This window comes from Panthera onca, chromosome A2 (assembly GCF_046562875.1).
Source record: "Panthera onca isolate mPanOnc1 chromosome A2, mPanOnc1 haplotype 2, whole genome shotgun sequence".
In the NCBI taxonomy this organism is placed as follows: Eukaryota; Metazoa; Chordata; class Mammalia; order Carnivora; family Felidae; genus Panthera; species Panthera onca.
In genome coordinates, this window is record NC_138340.1 from 82158360 (window position 1) to 82178440 (window position 20081).

Here is a 20081-nt window from a genome sequence, read left to right on the forward strand (position 1 = left end):
TTGACCAGCAACTCACAGACGATGGTAAAATTGTCAAGTGAGTACAAAAGGCAGGTATTAAGGGCACAGGAACTAGAAAGACTCTGTAGATGATACTAATTGTATTGTGTTTGACTCAGCTTGAGTTACCAGAATTGACATTTTATATACTCTAATGTCAAACAAATGAAGCTTATCAATACATTACACAAAGAGGATATTTTACGGTTTTAATCTGCATGTGTTTACCATATCTGTAATGGCATTATAAATGGAAATCCTTTTCCAGATTGTCAAAAAAGTTGAATCCTACACTGTCTTTTTCATGTTTGGTGTCTTTCATTTAGGATATTCCTTTTTTGAGGTTTATTAGTGTTGTTGCAGTAATCAATTCATTCCTTTTTTTTAATTTTTTATTTATTTATTTTTTTAGAGAAAGAGTGAGTGTGAGCAGGGGAGGGACAGAGGGAGAGAATCTTAAGCAGATTCCACACTCAACATGGAGAACATTGGGCTCCATCTCATTCATGACCCCAGGGATCACGATCTGAGCCAAAATCAAATTTGGACACTTAACCGACTAAGCCACCCAGGCACCCCTCATTTCTTTTATTTCTGAGTTCATTGCATAGAGATACCACAGGTTTGTTTTTTCATTTCACCATTGATGGACATTTAGATTGTTTCTGGTTTTTGGGTTTTGTTTCTGCTACAATTGTTCACAGACGAATCTTGTAGTAGATGTATTTTTCATTCTCTTGAGCAAATATCTAGAAATGGGATCACTGGGTTGTATGGTAAGTTTATGTTTAACTTCATAAAAAACTGCCATACTTTTCTAAAGTTGCTGTACTTTTTTTCATACCCACCAACTTTTGATGTCAGTTTACTAAATCTTAGTCATCCTAGTGGGTGTAGCAGTATTTCATTGCAGTTTTAATTTGCAGTTCCCTAATGACTACTGATGTTGAACATCGTTTATGTACTTATTTTCCATCCTTGTCTCTTGTTTGGTGAAGTATCTGTTCAGATTATCTGTTATTCTTATTTTCAAATTGTGAGTGTTCTTTATTCTGTGTACAAGTTCTTTATCAGATATGTATTTCATGAATGTATTCTCCCATTCTGTGAATTTTCAGTCTCTTAATGTTGTCCTTCACACTTTTTTCATAGCAGAAAAATTTAATTTTGATGAAGTCCACTTTATAATTTATTTATTTTTTGTATGGAATGTGCTTTTTGTGTCTTAACTGAGAGGGCTTTGCCTAACCCAGGATCACAAGGGTTTTTCTCCTATGTTTCCTTTTAGATACTTTATAGTTTTAGGTTTTACCTTTAGGACTATAGTGCATTTTGAAAACTTCTGTATTTGAGGTTTGGATCAAAGTGCCCTTATTCTTACTTTTCCTTCTTGCTTAACTTGAGAATTATTTTGTAAAGTCCACTCTCCCAACCCACTAATCACTTAGGGTGTTTCATTAAATTTGTTGATTAAATTAAGGGCAGATTTTAATTACAGAATTTTCTTTATATTCAAAAGTTACATGTATGTTTTGGGGCACCTAGGTGGCTCAGTTGGTTAAGCATCCACCTTCGGCTCAGGTCATGATCTTGTGGTTCATGACTTCGAGCCCTGTGTTGGGCTCTGTGCTGATACCTCAGCCTGGAGCCTGCTTTGGATTCTATGCCTCCCTCTCTCTCTGCCCCTTTCCTACTCATGCTCTGTCGCTCAAAAATAAACGTTTAAAATAAAAAAAAGGGGGGGGGGCACCTGGGTGGCTCAGTCATTTTGAGCATCTGACTTCGGCTCGGGTCATGATCTTAGGGCTTATGGGTCAAGCCCCGTGTCGAGCTCTGTGCTGACAGCTTGGAGCCTGGAGCCTGCTTCAGATCTGTGACTCCTCTCTGTCCCTCCCGGGCTCACACTCTGTCTCTCAAAAATAAATATTAAAAAAAAAAAAAAAATTAAAAAGTTACATGTATGTCTTTACCTACCCTTATATTCTTTTTTTTTTTTCTTTTAATATTTATCTCTGAGTGAGAGAGATAGAGGTGTGAGTGGGGGAGGGGCAGAGAGAGAGGGAGACACAGAATCTGAAGCAGGCTCCAGGCTCTGAACTGTCAGCACAGAGTCCAATGCGGGGCCCAAACTCACAAACCGTGAGATTATGACCTGAGCCAAAGTCAGATGCTTAATCAACTCCACCACCCAGGTACCCTGACCTACCCTTGTATTGTTATATGTCTCCATAAAGTGTACTGATTTTTAATACAGATTATGAGTTTTCATCTGGCATTTTATTTTATTTTGGGGAGTTTCTTCCAGATTGTTACTGGTATATAAGAAAGCTTTTGGGTTTTCTACATACACTTAGTAGTTGGGTATGTAATTATATAATAGTGAAAGGCTACCAATTCTTCATAATCAGGAATAGTTGAATTACAGTATGATACTTAGTAATACTCAGGAAGTTATGGTACTCCTTGTGGTACTTCAAGCATTGTGTTTGTCTTTGAAATCTGAGATCTCTATTAGCACGGTATAACTGTTCAGCTTGACAAATATTTTTAGTGCTTAGGTGCTGTGGTAGGTTTTAATAAAATGACAAAAACAACAATATAAAGCTTCTGCCTTCAAGTACCTTAATCTAGCAGGATACTAGAAAAAGTAATTATTAGTGCAGTAAGTTGAATACCACAAGACAAATGGAAAGTAGAGGTGGTACTTGTGGAAATGCAGGTAGGCAGGGAGGATGGGATTTTTGAGCGAATCTTTGAAGGATAGTGTGGTAGGATTTCAGTAAAGAGATGAAGGAATTTAGGTGGAGAGCTTTATTTGAAGTGTAACATTCATAGAATTGGATAGGAATTGGATAGGAAAACACGTATACAATGTCATAAAACAAAGAAGGAAATAATTTCTAGATATTTGATTCTCTTTGTAGCTCTGACATTATATATTGCTAAACATCTTTATTTTAGCTCTTGACTCTTATTTTTGAGAGAGAACGTGTGTGTGCATGCACAAGTGGCAGAGGGGTGGGGGGGGGGGGGAGAGAAAGAAAGAATAGAAAGAAAAGAAAAGAAAATCTTAAGTAGGCTCCATGCCCAGTATCGAGTCTGACATGGGGCTCTATTTCACAACTGTAGATCATGACCTGAGCCCAAGTCAAGAGTCCGACGCTCAACTGACTGAGCCACCCAGGTGCCCCATAACTTTTTAAAATTTAGAACTTTAATTGGTTGCATGAAAAAACATAAGCGTATATAATAAAAGCAATGATTCTCATATATGCTGTTATCATTATACAAAAAGAACTATATAGTTTACTGTTTGCATTATAGAATATAGTTTTAATTAAAGTAATTGTGTAATGTTGACTTAGAGGTCTAGAATGCCCCTGGTTGTATGTGGGTCACATTTTATATGACAGCTGTAGTATAAAATTCAATGAATACAATCTAGATACCAAATCTAGATACCAAATATAATGTCTCGCTACTTTATATCTTTCTTTTATAATATATAGAGAGGAGAGGAAGTATTTACTTCTGTTTTAGAAGCAGGTCTTCCTGGTAGATTAGTGAAGAAAACCTGACCTGAAATTTTTAATTATGGTACAGGAAGGCGCCCAGACCACTGTTTCATGTTATGCCTGGTTTGGCTTTCATGTAGGTACATCTATATTAATTTTTTTGTTCTCCTTTTAGGGATTGTATTCTTGTGATTATTACTATACTATTACCATACTATTATTATTTTGTCAGTGTATGCATATTACTAAATGCTTTCCTAATAATCTATATTTAATGATGATAGCTTCTTTTGTCAAGTGCCTGCAATATAAACTGGGGATAGTTGGAAATAATGCATATGTTGCCTTTAATCCTCATAAAAAGTCTAAAAAGATAAGTGCTGTGATCTTTAACAATTAATACTGAGGCACAACGTGATTAGTAAGTAATTTGTGTCAGTGAGTGGCAGAACTGGAAATTAAATATGTCTAATTACAAAGCCTGAGTTATTTCCAACATATTACAGTACATTTAGAGTTTCTTAATACACAGCTGTCTTAAACTATATCATTTTCAACATTCTCTTCCTTGTTTTTTTGGTCTCAATATGTTAGCCAAAGCAGCCTGCCTTTCCCTGAATAGTAAGAGATAAGTATTGTACAATCTGAACTTCCTCATAATATGTTCAGGCAGAAACATTTTTTGCATTACTGTACAAAATATAGGACATTGTTGCTGTATGAGTCATTATACTAAGTTTTTTCCCCTTCATAAGAAAATAGAAGCACAGAATTGGGAAACACTAGAAGAGAAAGGGTCATCAGAGCTCAGTGAGCAGAAGCCCCTGATTTGCAAGTATAAGCAGCAGAAGCTTGCAGCCCTCTCACAGGTTAGCAGTTCCCAAGTCCTTCAGTTCTTACTTACTGGAACTGCACAAGTCTTTCACATCTCAGGGTTCATGACATGTAGCAGTTTTTACAATTAGGTCCATGAAGACCTTTCACTCTTTTAGCATTTTCCCCTCACTATGGATGAGCAGACAACTCCAGAGGAGGCATCAGGTATTTTAAATACCATCTGCCTCATGCCTGTCACATCTCAGCCGTCCTTTAATTGGAAAGGAAGGTTTTCTTCTTTGCCTTCCAAGTTTCTGAAACCCATTTCTATGTTATTCCTTCCCCTGTAATGTTACTATATCCTTATGAAGATGTAGTGCGGAAGAGGTAGAAATGGTGCTGCTTCCGTGTGCAGGTTTAAGTTAGGAACTATCTACGATTAGCTAAATTCAATGAAACATTTGTGGTCCAAAGAATTATATGTTTTTGGTTTTCTTTCCTATAGTGTAGTAATAGGAGCTTTTAACTCCTATTGGACCTGTTTGGGAGTTTTCCTAGTTCTGCCACTTAGTCTCTGTGCATGAGAACATCTTATCTGCTCTGAGCCCTGACTTTTATTCTCTATAAAATGAGGAGAATAAGTGAAATCTTTAATTTTTTCCTATGAAAAAAACTAATTTTGTGGAAGACTTTCTGGCAACTGTCCCGCTTCAACACTATCTTATTGATTTTTGTCAGAGCTCTATTTTTTTATTACTTATTTTTAGAGTCATATAAAATACTGATAAAAGCATTTACTTTCTTAAATTATATCACAGTTTCTCTAATTTGTCCTCTGCTTCTTTCTTAAATGATTCAACAAACACTTACTGCCTGCCATATGTTTGGTATTGTGTAGGGGAATGCAGAGAGAAAAGTTGTTTGTATTTCTTTCCTTCAAGATGTATAATTTAATTGGAAAGATTATTAGCTGCAATGTAAGAGGCACTTTGTATTGTTACTCATCTTGTTTCTGTTTCTGCGTGTTGCTTTTTTTGGGGGGGTGTCTTCTCTGATTGCTGACCCTTCAGATGATTATTGGTAATAATTTGCTCCTACTTATATTAACCCTTTTTCTTTTGCCCTCTGGAATCCTCATTCATTTTTAGCATCAATTATGTGCAAAACACTATTCTGGGTTCTATAGAAGACAACAAAGATACATTAGATATAATAACCAAGAAAGAGTTTATAATCCAACAGAGCAGATAAAAAAGGTACACAAACAATTCAAATCGTAAGAGAGGGAGAAGAAGGCAGTGGTCATTTCAAGTTGAAGGGACCAAAGAGTCCTTAATGGAAAGCTGAATTTCAGGTAGATTCTTGCAGAATGTGTAGGATTTTGGTCAACAAGAATTGGGATGGGCAAAGGCATCCTAACTAAATGGTATTAACAAAAATATTGGAGTAAGTTGTACTAATGAATCAGTCTGGAATCTTGTGTAGATATACATGTGGTTGAAGAGTAGAAGAAATTAAAATGTGTCTTGAATATGTAGATTCTTGAATGGCATACTGTGGGAATTTTCTCTTTTTATGTAGGGTGGTTTTGTTCATTTGTTTAAAGTAGAAGAGAGTGACATGATCAACTATATTTTCAAGGAATATTTTTTGGTCACTGCTGAGTGGATTGGTGGAGAGAGAAACTGTAAGTAGGAAGATCACTTGTTTCAAAAGATAAGTAATCAGTTATGGAAAGGGAAAGGAAGATAGACATATTTCAATGGAAAAATAGACTGAACTGAGAAAGTGATTTAATGTTAGGGAAAGTTATTATATATAATATATATGTTATTATATTATATATAATATGTTATTGTATATAATATTATAACGTTAAGGAAGTATTATAAAGGTTTTTGAGAATTTTTTGAATTTGGATGTTGGAGGATGTTGTGCCATTAACATAAACAAGGAATTAAAAGGAGAGCTTGAACTTTATTTATATGAGAAAGATGGTAATTTTAATGTTAAGTATTTCTTTTTTTTTTTTTTTTTTTTAAGATTTAAAAACATTAAGTAATCTCTTTACCCAGTGTAAGGCTCAATCTAACTCACAACCTTGAGATTAAGAGTCACATGCTCTGCTAACTGAACCAGCCAGGCATCCCAAGTTGTTAAATACTTCTTTTTTTTCTTTTAATAGTTTTATTTTATTTTATTTTATTTTATTTTTATTTTGAGAGAGCGCCAGCAGGGAAGAGGGGCAGAGGGAGAGAATCTCAAGCAGGCCCCATGCTTAGCATGGAGCCCAGGGTGGGGCTTGATCACATGACCCTGGGATCATGACTTGAGCTGAAATCAAGAGTCTAGTGCTCAACCTGCTGAGCCACCCAGGCACCCCCCAAGGTGTTAAATATTTCTTATGGAAATAAGTGGTAGAGCTTGGCCAAGAGGCTGAGTTGAGATATTAGTCTGAGGATTCATTTACCTAACGGTTATAGTTTGAATCATAGGAATGCATTTTCTTCAATGGAAAAAGAAGAGAGAAAGAAGCATGCCCAAGGTAGATCCTAATGAGAATGTGCAAGTTTTGATGGTAGGATCGTGAGTTACTGAGTAGACAGGATAGTGCAGTACCACTGAGACTTAGGGAGGAATTTTGAAGAAGAGGTTAGTAATGTCTTTTGCAGTAAGGACCAAGAAAAAAGGGCTGAGAAGGCATTGCTCCCCTTTTTACTATATCCTTTATCTTTCTCTTTCCATTTTTGTAATGTTACCTTCCCTTCTACTTCCCCACTTAAATTCTGTATTATTTCTCTTTTTCTTCTATTTATTGCTTATTTTCAGATCTATTTCTAGCTATACTTACTCCTATCTGGGGAAGGTGTTTAAGGAGATCAGTGTTGTTGTTCAGACTAACTGATTTCATAGACTGTATTATTACAGTGTGAATCATGGCACATACCCAAAGCAGGAAAAACTCATAGCGTGAAGCCTATTTGAGGTTTGTGGTACAAGAATGTATTGTAACTGAAGTCTTCAGTAGAAAATTCTACCAACACTCCTTAAGAACAGGTAGTGTGGAGGGGCTCCTGGGTGACTTAGTCGGTTAAGCGGCCGACTTCGGCTCAGGTCATGATCTCACAGTCCGTGAGAGCCGTGTCGGGCTCTGTGCTGACTGCTCAGAGCCTGGAGCCTGCTTCAGATTCTGTGTCTCCCTCTCTCTCTGACCCTCCCTCGTACATGCTTTGTCTCTCTCTGTCTCAAAAATATAAATAAACATTAAAAAAAAAAAAAGAACAGGTAGTGTGGATTTTTATGACACTTTATTTTTTTTATTTTATTAATTTTTATTTATTTATTCATTCATTTATTTATTTTGCGAGAGAGAAAGAGTGCAAGTGAGGGAGGGGCAGAGACACACACACACACACACACACACACACACACACACACACACACAGAATCTGAAGCAGGCTTCAGGCTCTGAGCTGCTAGCACAGAGACTGATGCAGGGCTCGAATTCAGGGACCACAAGATCATTAAACTGAGCTGAAGTCGGATGCTTACCTGAACCACCCAATGCCCCTATTTTATTTACTTTTTTAATGTTTGTTTATTTTTGAGAGAGAGAGAGCGTGAGCGGGAAGGGGACAGAGAGGGAGACACAGAACTTGGAGTGGGCTCTAGGCTACACGCTATTAGCATAGAGCATGACACTGGGCTCAAACTCCCAAACCATGAGATCATGACCAAAGCCGAAGTCAGGTGCTTAACCGACTGAGCCACACAGGTGCCCCTGTTTTTTACTTTTAATTATTATTTGTTAATGTAAGCTCTATGCCCATGGGAGGAGTTGAACTCAAGACCCTGAGATCAAGAGTTTACTGAGTAAGCCAGCCAGGCACCCCTCTGACAACATCTTTTAAAAAAAAAATTTAATGAATCTACATGAAGATCCTTCTTTATACAGAATTCTGTGGTTTAATGAGTCATTTATGGATTTCTCTCTTTTCCTTAAAAGCTATTAAATCTAACAAGTAGTACATGCATATATACATATTGAGAATAGATGTATAATTGCATCATATTTTCTCCTTTTGTTCTTTTTGTTAACTATAACATAACCTTGAGATAATGTATATAAAAGTGAAGTAGAAATACACTTGAACAATTTTAATGAAGTAAGGAATTTGGAAAAAGTAACATTATTTTCATGTGTGTTTGTGTGTTAGGTTACATATTCACTCTTTTATTTTGAAGTGGTTTGTTTTTTTTTTCTTATTTCTTTCCTTCTGATGCATCTTGAGTGATTCTAAATCTTTAAAAAAAAAATTTTTTTTTTAATGTTAATTTATTTTTGAGAAAGAAAGAGACACAGAATGCAAGCAGGGGAGGGACAAAGAGAGAGGGAGACACAATGCAAAGAAGGCTCCATCCAGGCTGTGAGCTGTCAGCACAGAGCTCAACACAGGGCTCAAACCCACAAGCCATGAGATCAGGACCTGAGTCAAAGTTGGATGCTTAACTGACTGAGCCATCCAGGTGCTCAACTGTAAATCTAGTTAAAAAAAATTTGTCTAAACATGAAATTATCAGTTCTTCTTTCAGGAAAGAGATGTATGCTAACAACTTAATTACATAAGTATAAATATGAATCCCTTTCTGTTGTAGAAATTTCAGATAATTTAGAATTACCTAAAATAAGAATCAGTAGTTCCTTTTGGAGCACCTGGGTGGCTCAGTTGATTAAGCGTCTGACTCTTGATCTCAGCTCGGGTCATGATCTCACGGTTTGTGAGTTCAAGCCCCGCATCAGGCTCTGCACCGTGCAGAGCCTACTTGGGATTCTGTCTCTTCTTCTTTCTGCCATCCCCCGCTTGTGCGTGCGTGCATTCTCTCTCTCTCTCTCTCTCTCTCTCTCTCTCTCTCTCTCACTCTCTCTCTCTCACTCTCTCTCTCAAAATAAATAAATAAAAAATTTTTTTAAAGTTCTTTTGTTCCTTCCATAGGAGCAAACCTGTTAGGTATTTTGTGTTCTTCCTTCCAGATTTTTTTCAATGCATTTACATATGTACATGTGTACATATACATGCACAGAAAAGAATATGTAGCCTATTTTCAAAAGCCTAAATATTCTACCACTTTTGTGCAACTTGCTGTTTTTATTTAACAGTGTCTTGGAACTCTGTCCATTACATAGAGTGAAATTTATCTACACATGCACACAAACTACATGTGTCTGTGTTACGTATGCATGTATAGTTGACACACAATGTCACATTAGCCTCATGCACAAACCTGTGTGTGTCTGTGTATTTGACTATGGTTGACATACAATGGCACTTTGGCCTCAGGTGTACAAAATAGTGATTTGACAGTTTATACATATGCTGTGATCACCACAAGTACAGCCACTGTCTGTCCCATAAATATGGAATGCTTCATGAATTTGCATGTCATTCTTGCTTGGGGGCCATGCTAATCTTCTCTGTATCATTCCAATTTTAGTATATGTGCTGCTGAGGCAAGCAAGCACTATATTTCTTTCTTACAATTAAGTTTTTCCTTTATAAATTTAGATAAATATAAGTTTTATTAAGCTTTCAATTTTGGAATAGCTTTACATTTATAGAAAAATTTTCTCTTGAAATTTTCTCACTTTCTCTTGTTCTTGAAATTTTATATTTGTATGATACATTTGTCACAATTGATGAACGAATATTGATATATTATCATTAACCAAAGTACATACTTTATTCAGGTTTCCTTAGTTTTTACCCAGTGTCCTTTTTTAAAAAAGTTTATTGGGGCACCTGGGTGGCTCAGTTGGTTAAGCGTCTGACTCTTGATTTTGGCTCAGGTCATGATCTCGCATTTCGTGGGTCCAAGCCCTGCATTGACAGCTCAGAACCTGGAGCCTGGTTCAGATTCTGTGTCTCCTTCTCTCTCTGCCCCTCCCCCACTGGCACTGTCTCTGTCTCTCAAAAATAAATGTTAAAGAAAAAATTTTTTAAGTTTATTTTTGAGAGAGGGAGGGAGAGTGAGTGGGTGAGGGGAAGAGGGAGAGAGAGAATCCCAAGCAGGCTCTGTACTGTCAGCATAGAGCTGGCATAGGGCCAGATCTCATGAATTGTGAGATCATGACCTGAGCCAAAATCAGAAGTCATATGTTAAACTGACTGAACCACCCAGATGCCCCCCATAATGTCTTTTTTTCTGTTCAGGGATCCCCCACCCAGGGTACCACGTTACATTTAGTCATTATGTCTGTTTAGGCTCTTCTTGGCTACAGCAATTGCTTAGATTTTTCTTGCTTTTGATTATCTTGATAGTTTCAGGAGTACTGGTCAGGCATTTTATAAAATGTCCCTCAATTGGGATCTGTCTGATGGTTTTCTCACGACTGGAATGGGGAGATGGGTTTTTGAAAGGAAGGCCATGACTTTGTAAATTTTAAAAATAAAATTTAATCTAAAAAATCAAATCGGGATGCTTTGGTGGCTCAGTTGGTTAAGTATTCAACTCTTGATTTCTGCTGAGGTCATGATTTCACAGTTTATGGGATCGAGCCCCACATTGGGCTCTGTGCGGGTGTGGAGGCTGCTTAAGATTCTCTCTCTCTCTCTCTCTCTCTCTCTCTCTCTCTCTCTCCCTCTCTCCCCCTCTCCCCCTCTCCCCCTCTCCCCCTCTCCCCCTCTCCCCCTCTCCCCCTCTCTCTCTCTCTCTCTGCCCATCCTCTACTCTTGTTGTCTCTCTGTTTCTCAAAAAATAAAATTTTTAAAAATTAAATACTGAAAGGTTTATAATGAGAAATGGCCCTAACTCTTTGCATTCCCTACCCCTACCCCCAGTTGTTAACTCTTTTAGTTCTCATCGTTTAATTCCAAATTTCTGAATAAAATGCTCATAGTGGCTTTTATTTTTTGACTGATCGGTTTTAGACACACTATATTGCATTCTTGTTAAGGGTAATAAGAATTTAGCACTTTTATAACCTAGCTTCTTTCCTAACCAGTGATTTCATAAAACTTAGTTAAAGTGCAATAATCAGTGCCTATTATGACTTTGCAAATACTGTTCAATGCAAATCAGAGATCCTTTTCTGTATGGCCTTCTGGATTTTCGTAATAGTTAAAAATGGCCTTTCTTTTCATACATATTGGTCCCTGACTTACAGTGACTTGGAATTTTTTGACTAGATGATAGTGCAAAAGTGATATAATTCAGTAAAAACTATATTTTTGAATTTTGATCTTTTCCCAGGGCTAGTAATATGTGGTAGGGTACTCTCTGGTGATGCTGGGTGTGGCAGTGAGGTGAACTCCCCATCAACCATGGAGTCATGAGGGTTAACAACCCATATGCTTACAACCATTCTGTCTCCATACAGCCATTGTGTTTTTCACTTTCAGTGAAATATTCAATAAATTACTTGAGATATCCAACACTTTATTATAAAATAGGCTTTGTGTTGGATGATTTTGTCCAACTGTAGGCTAATGTAAGGGTTCTGAGCATGTTTGTTAAATTAGGTGTATTAAATGCATTTCTGACTTAATGAAAAAAAATGTTTCTTTGGTTTTTTTTTTTTTTAACTATTTATTTTTGCAAGAGTGAGAGAGCAGGAACAGGGTACGGGCAAAGAGAGAGAGGTAGATACAGAATCTGAAGCAGGTTCCAGGTTCTGAGCTGTCAGCACAGAGCCCTCTGTGAGGCTCAAACCCATGAATTATGAGATCATGACCTGAGGCCAAAGTCGGACACTTAACTGTGAACCATGGTTGGTGAACCACCGACACCCCAGTATTTTCAATTTACAATGAAAGGGTTTATTGGGACGAAATCCCATTATAAGTCCAGGAAGTTCTATTTATATGTATTGGCATCTTCATTTTCTGCCCTATTCTTTGTGTTCTGTAGTAAGAGATAATCTGGCAATTCCCTTTTATTCTTGGAGGTGGTTTGTGCAGTGCTCTATACCTGAACTGGTTATCCTTTAAGCCAACTACACAGTTTTCGTACTGATACTTTCTTGTGTGCCTTCCTGTGGTGGGTCTCCTGTTTCCTTGGTCTCATGCCGTTTTCCTTTTCCTTCTTTGTTTACTCCTTAATTTACTTAAGCGTATCCTAAGAAAGGGGGTGTGTGTGGTAACAATGTTTGAATTTTTGCTTGTGTGATCATGTCTTCCATTGTACTTGGTTGATAGTTTGACAGATCCTATAATTCTAGGTTAAACATTACTTTCATTCAGCATTCTGAAGGCACTTGTCGTCCTACTGCTCTCTACCATCTACTATTGTGTTGAGTTCCACACTGTTATCTGATCTTTTATGTGAGATCTGGTTTTTTGTGTTTTTTTTTTTAATTCCTCAGGAGGCTTTTAGGATCTTCTCTTGAAACTAAAATTTCATGATGATGTGCTTGGTGTGTATGTGGAGAGGGGGGCTACCACTGTGAATTCCATTCTTTGTTCTCCTCTCTCTCTCTCTCTTTTTTTTTTTTTTTTTTTTAAATTTAAGTAATCTCTGCACCCTGCAGGGGGCTCAAACTCATGACTCTGAGGTCGAGTTCCATGCTCTTCCAACTGAGCTCCTGTGCTCATCCCGTAAAGTTTGGTGACTCATTTTTTCTGAGAAAATTTCTCATTTATTCATTTTGATATTTTCCTTCCCTGTAAAATTCTATTTTTCTTTTCTGAAATTTCAGTTAATTTGATATTGGATCTCCTGAAGAGATCCTTTAGGTAACCTTTTTTTCTGCTGTTTTCCACTTTGTCTTGTTGCTCTCTTTTTGGAAGATTATCTCAACTTTACCTTCATGTTTTTAGCTTTTCAGTTTTGCTATTGTATTTTTCTTAAGATTTTATTTTATTTTTAAAGTAATCTCTACACCCAACATGGGACTCAAACTCCCAACCCTGAGATCAAAGAGTCATATGCTCCACTGACTGGACCAGACAGGCACCCCTTTGCTACTGTGTTTTTATTTTATTTTTTATTCAAAAAAATTTTTAATGTTTATTTATTTTTAAGAGACAGAGCACAAGTGGGGGAGGACACTCAACTGCCTGAGCCACCCAGGCACCACAGTTTTATATTGTTTTGTGTTCCTTTGAACACTGGTAAGGTTGAAATTTTTTTATGTCCTTTGCACCTTTTTCTATTTTCTCTTTTTTATTAAAAATTTTTTTATTTCTTTTTATTTTTATTTTATTTATTTATTTATTTATTTATTTTAATTTTTTTTTTTTTAATGTTTATTTATTTTTGAGACAGAGAGAGACAGAGCATGAACAGGGGAGGGTCAGAGAGAGAGGGAGACACAGAATCCGAAACAGGCTCCGGGCTCCGAGCTGTCAGCACAGAGCCTGATGTGGGGCTCGAACCCACGTGGGTTTTTTTTTTTTTTTATTTTATTTTTATTTTATTTATTTATTTATTTATTTATTTATTTTAATTTTTTTTTTTTAATGTTTATTTATTTTTGAGACAGAGAGAGACAGAGCATGAACAGGGGAGGGTCAGAGAGAGAGGGAGACACAGAATCCGAAATAGGCTCCGGGCTCCGAGCTGTCAGCACAGAGCCTGATGTGGGGCTCGAACCCCCGTGGGTCGAACCCACGGACCGCGAGATCATGACCTGGGCTGAAGTCGGACGCTCAACCGACTGAGCCACCCAGGCACCACAGTTTTATATTGTTTTGTGTTCCTTTGAACACTGGTAAGGTTGAAATTTTATGTCCTTTGCACCTTTTTCTATTTTCTCTTTTTTATTAAAATTTTTTTTTATTTCTTTTTAAAATTCTTTATTGTTTTATTCATCTGTACACTCAACATGGGGTTCAAACTTATGACCCCAAGATTGAGAGTCACATGCTTTTCCTACTGTTACTTTCTTTTTCTTAGTTTTTTAGATGTTATGTTGTAAGAATTCTTCATAAAAGAGAAATTACCCCATTGTCTTTCAGGGAAAATTATTAGCCTTTATTGAGACTTAGAAAAATTGTGGAACCCTAATGTTTTTGGAGGAGCAACTTCATAAATCTCAGGATTTTTTGTCAGAAACAACCAGGGTAGTTAGAAGGGGAAATAAATTTGAGGAACTACTCCTGGATGGCTTTAAGGGCTAAGAATTTCCTTCCTTGCTGTGGTATGGCTAGGAAAAGAAGGAAGAATTAATAAAGATCAACGTAGAGCACATAAAAGGAAAGTCACAATGTGCTTCAGAAAATAACAGTAATTTACTATATCACAGGACCTGTTTTGTGTATCAAACAAGCATTTATTGAGGTAGAGTCTTTTCTACTCTCAAGGATAAACTATATACTGGTGGGGGAGGATTGATTATAAGGAGAAAGATAAGTTTATAACTAGAAAGAATACAGTGTGAAACTTGTTTTAATAGGGCTAGAGATAGAGAACCTGCATACTGTTGTATACAGTATAGTATTGATGGACCTGGTCTAATTTCTTAGGACAGAGCAGATGAGAATGAGCCTATTGGTGACTGCCAGAAGTTATAGCTGTCACCTCTTGTATGTGGAATGATAAATGACAGCTAAGACAATAAAAATTAAATGATACTCAAATACTTTACAAATACAAATACAAATACAATACAAATACTTTTTTAGTTTTGAACAGGTAAATTTTGTTTTGATTTGTTTTTGAGTTCATCAATATGAGTGTGATAGTGAGAGTTTAAATTTTTGTCATAATGAAAAGACTATATTTCCTAGATTTTTGAAAGCAGGGAAGTATAATACATTTTTGAAAATTATTAGAATGATTAAAAAACAGTGGCAGTCTTCTGTTATGTAGGAACTGTGAATTTATTCTGAAGATTCCAGATAAATGGATTGTTGGTGTATTAGAAATCTCTCAAAAGGATTCTCTAACAATGCTTTTTATAAGTTCTACTTCCTTTATACTGGACCGATTCACCTAATATTTGTTTATGTGTGTGTGCGTTTTCATTCTATATTATAATGACTGTAATACTGGTGGAGACTAGTAAATTTTATAACAAGATGAAAACAATGATTTTATTATTTAAGAACCGGTCTTTTTTTGTTTGTTTGTTTTAAGAACTGGTTTTCCATAGTGGTACCAACAGTAAGAATCAACCAATATCAACTGATATCGTTGATTGTAAGATTCTTTAGTACAGCACTATTACTCTTTTTATCTCTTGCACATAAGTGCTCAATAGAAATATATTGGGTGCATTCAATCTGAAATATACTGGTAATTCAATAAATTGAATATATGTTTGAAAATCCCATTTATATTATTTGAAATTATTTTAATCAATTTTATTTTTTATATCTTAACTTTTACATATGGTATATGTCTTTAGCAAATGTTTATTTTTCCAACTTTGTAATTTACAGCTTGTTCTAGTTTGATAATGCTTAGTCATTTATTCCTTCTCTTTTCCTCCATTCTTATATTTGTTTTGCTTCTGGGTTCAAATTCTTATCATGGGTCTGTTTGTATCGCTTTTCTTCAGTCCTTTACCACCCTTTTTATTTTTTATTTATTTTTTAATGTTTGTTCATTTTTGAGAGAGAGAGAGAGAGACAGCACAAGTGGGAGAGGGGCAGAGAGAATCCTAAGCAGGCTTCACACTGGCAGTCAGCGCAGAGCAAGGAGTGAGGCTCAAACCTACCAACCTCGAGATCATGAGCTGAGCTGGAACCCAAGAGTCAGACACTCAACCCACTGAGCCACCCAGATGCCACCAAAAATAATAGCTTTTAATAATTTGAACTGTTATTTTTCAGTCTTTTGAATGTGTGTACATTATAATTTTTTTAAAATTGGGATGTATAGGGGTATCAGTTCTATATGGAAAATCTGTATATACTTGCTGTTTAGTTTTGCTGAGAACCTAAAACTGCTCTTAAAGTCTATACTGTCTATAAATAAATATATTTATAAGTATATAAATTAAGTTTACTAAAAAATTGGGTCATAACCATATTATAATTTTATTTTCTGAGAAGCTAGTTTAATTTTATTCTGAAAAGTATTTATATTTTGTGACTGTGGTAAGTTTATATTATATCATAGTCTTTGTATACATATATGCCATTAAAATTCTGTAGTTATTTCCATCTGTGTGGTTAGCAGTTAGGATCTTGGTTACTCTTAGGGGTACTGGAAGGGAAGACGGGGATCCTTGAGGTGCTGTTCATTTTTGTGAAAATTGAACTGTATACTTACATGTTTTTCTCTGTGTGTATATTATACTTTAATAAACTTTAAAAGTTCAATAGTTATTGAAATAACACTTTTAGGTTAATAAACTAACAGGGATGATTGGGAAAATAAATGCAGAGACAGATTATTTTCTTCAGTTGTGATTTTTAAATGATGCATAAATAGTTCATTAAAAATGTATGTTTACTTAGGAAATATTAATTTATATATGTGTCTAAGCTCTAGCTAGTTGGAGTAAACACTTAATAGCTGGATGACAGCCTATGACAGGATCTCAAGGACTTTAAGCATCAAAAAGTAAACTAATCTGAAGTGTGAGAACAGCTTAATGTATTTCTAGAATTTAAGTTATATGTGAACAGATGAGGACCTTACTTACTTGTATTTCCCTAACCCTTTTCTTATACTCAGCAATGCATATTTTTTAAGTCGGTCCCTGTTTTGGTTTGTTCTACCATCACCTGTCCTCTCCTCTGTTTTGAGTATTATCATTTTTGCAAAAGCACTTTGTCAGTTTGATCGGTAGAAGATGTTATTTGAATTTTTTTTTTATTAATGAATGTAAGTTTTAAATTGTTAAGTGCATTAATTTATTTTTCTAAGAATTTTCTGTTTAAGTAGTCTAGACCTGAGCTGTTCAGTGTGGTAGTCACTAGTGTCACTCATGTGGCTGTTGAATACTTTGAATTGAGATATGCTGTTAAGTATAAAATATACACTGGATTTTGAAGTCTTACTGTGGAAAAAAAAATAATGTAAAATGTCTCAGTAATTTGTTAATATTGGTTTCATTTTGAAATGACCATGTTTTAGATTCATTAGCTAAATAAAACGTATTATTAAAATTAGTTTCACCTGTTAGTTTTTGTTTCTAATGTGACTACTAGAAAACTCAAATTTACATATCAGGTAAGCATTATATTTCTACTGGGCAGTACTGATATAGATGGTAATCTAATCATAAGGTGGTTATGGCCTCAGGATAATATTTATAGAAAGGACAGTAAGGGGGGATTTTAAGAAATTCTGCAGTCTGGGGGCGCCTGGGTGGCTCAGTCAGTTAAGCGGCTGACTTCAGCTCAGGTCATGATCTTGCGGTCCGTGAGTTCGAGCCCCGTGTCGGGCTCTGTGCTGACAGCTCAGAGCCTGGAGCCTGTTCCAGAGTCTGTGTCTCCCTCTCACTGACCCTCCCCTGTTCATGCTCTGTCTCTCTCTGTCTCAAAAATAAATAAACGTTAAAAAAAAAAAATTAAAAAAAAAATTCTGTAGTCTGTGTATATACACTATATAATCTCTGTTACATTAGAAGATATTTTATAGATTTTATGTGCTTCAATCATGACTTTGTAATCAATGGGAAGCATTTTGAGAACAGAAACTACATCACTATTTTAAAATTCTCTAGATCTTCTCTTTTGCTGGGGGCATTGGAGCTTGATTGAACAAGAATAGGGCAATAAATCTTACAAACTCAAATTTAAATTTTTAGAATGCAGATCAATGATTCCTAGAGTTTTTACACCTTTTATTTAAAAAAAAAATTTTTTTTTAATGTTTATTTTTGAGAGAGAGGGAGATAGAGTGGGGGAGGGACTGAGAAAGAGGGAGACACAGAATCTGAAGCAGCCTCCAGCTCTGAGCTCTCAGCCCAAAGCTCAATGCGGGGCTCCAACCCACAAACCGCAAGATTGAGACCTGAGCTGAAGTTGGACGCTCAACAACCGAGCCACCCAGGCGCCCCTATACCTTTTATCTTAATATCCTAATATCACCAGCTAGCCAGATCAGTCATATCCTTTTTAAAAGATGCAAGCAAAGGTAGGGGAACTCACATTTAGTCTTATATAAACCAGGCTCTGGGTAGTCATTTTATAAATTGATTTATTTAATCCTTACAGTAACCTGTGAGAAAGATAATAACTGCCATTTTATAGTTTAAGAAACTGTGATTGTTTTTTCATTAAGGTATTAATTCAGATATAGCCAACCTCAAAGCTAGCACTTTTTCCATTGTAGTTTACTATCTCAATTAGCCAGTTATTTTAAGTGATTTGAAGGTAGTCTAATAATATGGTTGACATGAATTAAATGAAGAATAATCTTTAGAATGAAGATTTTTCTTTAGAATCTCTACAAATCTTCATAATGATAAATTTTGACAATATATGATGTGTATATTATGTGTTCCATGTTAATTTATGACAGGAAATTCAGAAATCTATTTCCCCCAAACCTGAGAGGAAGAACAAAAGGCATGATTGTTTTTCATTCCGATTTTTCATGGTATATTGTAACTCTAGAAATTGCCCTATGGTTCATGGGGAAAAATTATAAAATGATTTTATTTATTTATTTATTTTTAAATGATTTTAAATATTTCCTTTGTTTTGTCTTTCAGATAAAATCAAAGACAAAATTAAAGAGAGAGATAAAGAGAGAGAGAAAAAGAAGCATAAAGTAATGAATGAGATCAAGAAAGAAAATGGAGAAATAAAGATTTTGCTGAAAAGTAAGTTTATATTTAGTGATGTAAGTTGTACTATATTATATTGCTCATTGTACTTTCAGACTTAGTGATTTAATGTTTGTTGCCAAATTTTGCTGAGAGCAAACTTTAATGGTTAGAATATGGAAAGTTATTGTAATAGTAGGGAGTTCTAATCCATAATGTTGTTAGTAGTATATTTCTTCAGTATACTTTATGAAGAAGTAGTAAAGGTTGAGCTTCATCAAACTATTAGTTTCCTTAAATATAGGTTATTTAATTCTGTGTTTGCATTACTAGTATTTACCCATGTTTAGATCATCTAAAGAGCTAAAACAATTTTAGTACAAGAGGGATGGATGGTAGAAGAAGTGATCTTAAAAATATTTGACAGTAATCACCATCTCAAAGTCTGGTATCATACAGGGATCATTTACTCTGAGCTGAATTAGAAGGTATACTCTTACTGTGTGTTGCTTGCATACCTAAAGAATATCCTGTTTTTGTTTCCTGCCTTTTCTCTGTTAATGTTTGTTTTCAGTTGCTGTTTATACATGGGGCTGGGTGGTTGAGTAATAATACTAATCCTATCAATAAATCTAAACCCTTCCAGGAAATATGTGGTAGAAGAGAAGTAAGAACAGTCTTAAATTCAGTCAGATAGCAAGAAGAATCCATGGCAATTTGGTTGCTAGACAGCTAACAAATTCATTTGCTGCCCCTATTAAGTCGAGAATTTATGGATCAGAATACATTGACTTTGATTAATTTGATGTTGAACTCATGTGTTAATAAACCATTATATACATTAGGAAGAAAAGCCTATAGCATTGTATGTGTAATGAAGTAACTGGTTAATTTATATTATTTAAGATAAACAGAATATTAGATTCTGTATTTTCATTTCATTCTTTGTCATATTTCCAGATGTTCTTGGGCTATTTTCTACTTGTCAGAACTTCATTTTTAATAAAATTCTTTTGACCTTGGAAGAAACAGGTCAGAGCTTAAGTTGATGGTTAGTTAATGTTCGTGGTCCTTTTATTCTATTTCTT

General features: G+C 35.5%; 1 protein-coding gene and 1 non-coding gene across 4 annotated transcripts in view; one reads left to right on the top strand and one right to left on the bottom strand.

The window, feature by feature from the left end:
* The window catches only part of RSBN1L (round spermatid basic protein 1 like), a 68692-nt gene that overhangs the window by 14002 nt on the left and 34609 nt on the right, over positions 1-20081 (top strand). For 2 of the 3 annotated variants that reach the window (XM_060632314.3, XM_060632313.3), the window contains exon 2: positions 18940-19050. In XM_060632314.3, coding sequence (XP_060488297.2) covers positions 18940-19050 — 111 coding nt within the window. Of the gene's footprint in view, positions 1-5175; positions 6019-18939; positions 19051-20081 lie in introns of those variants that run through there. The other variant, XM_060632315.3, reaches the window with a different exon arrangement.
* On the bottom strand, positions 9742-9848 carry LOC132679918 (U6 spliceosomal RNA). Its single transcript, XR_009610404.1, has one exon. It is a non-coding gene; the product is annotated as a U6 spliceosomal RNA (small nuclear RNA).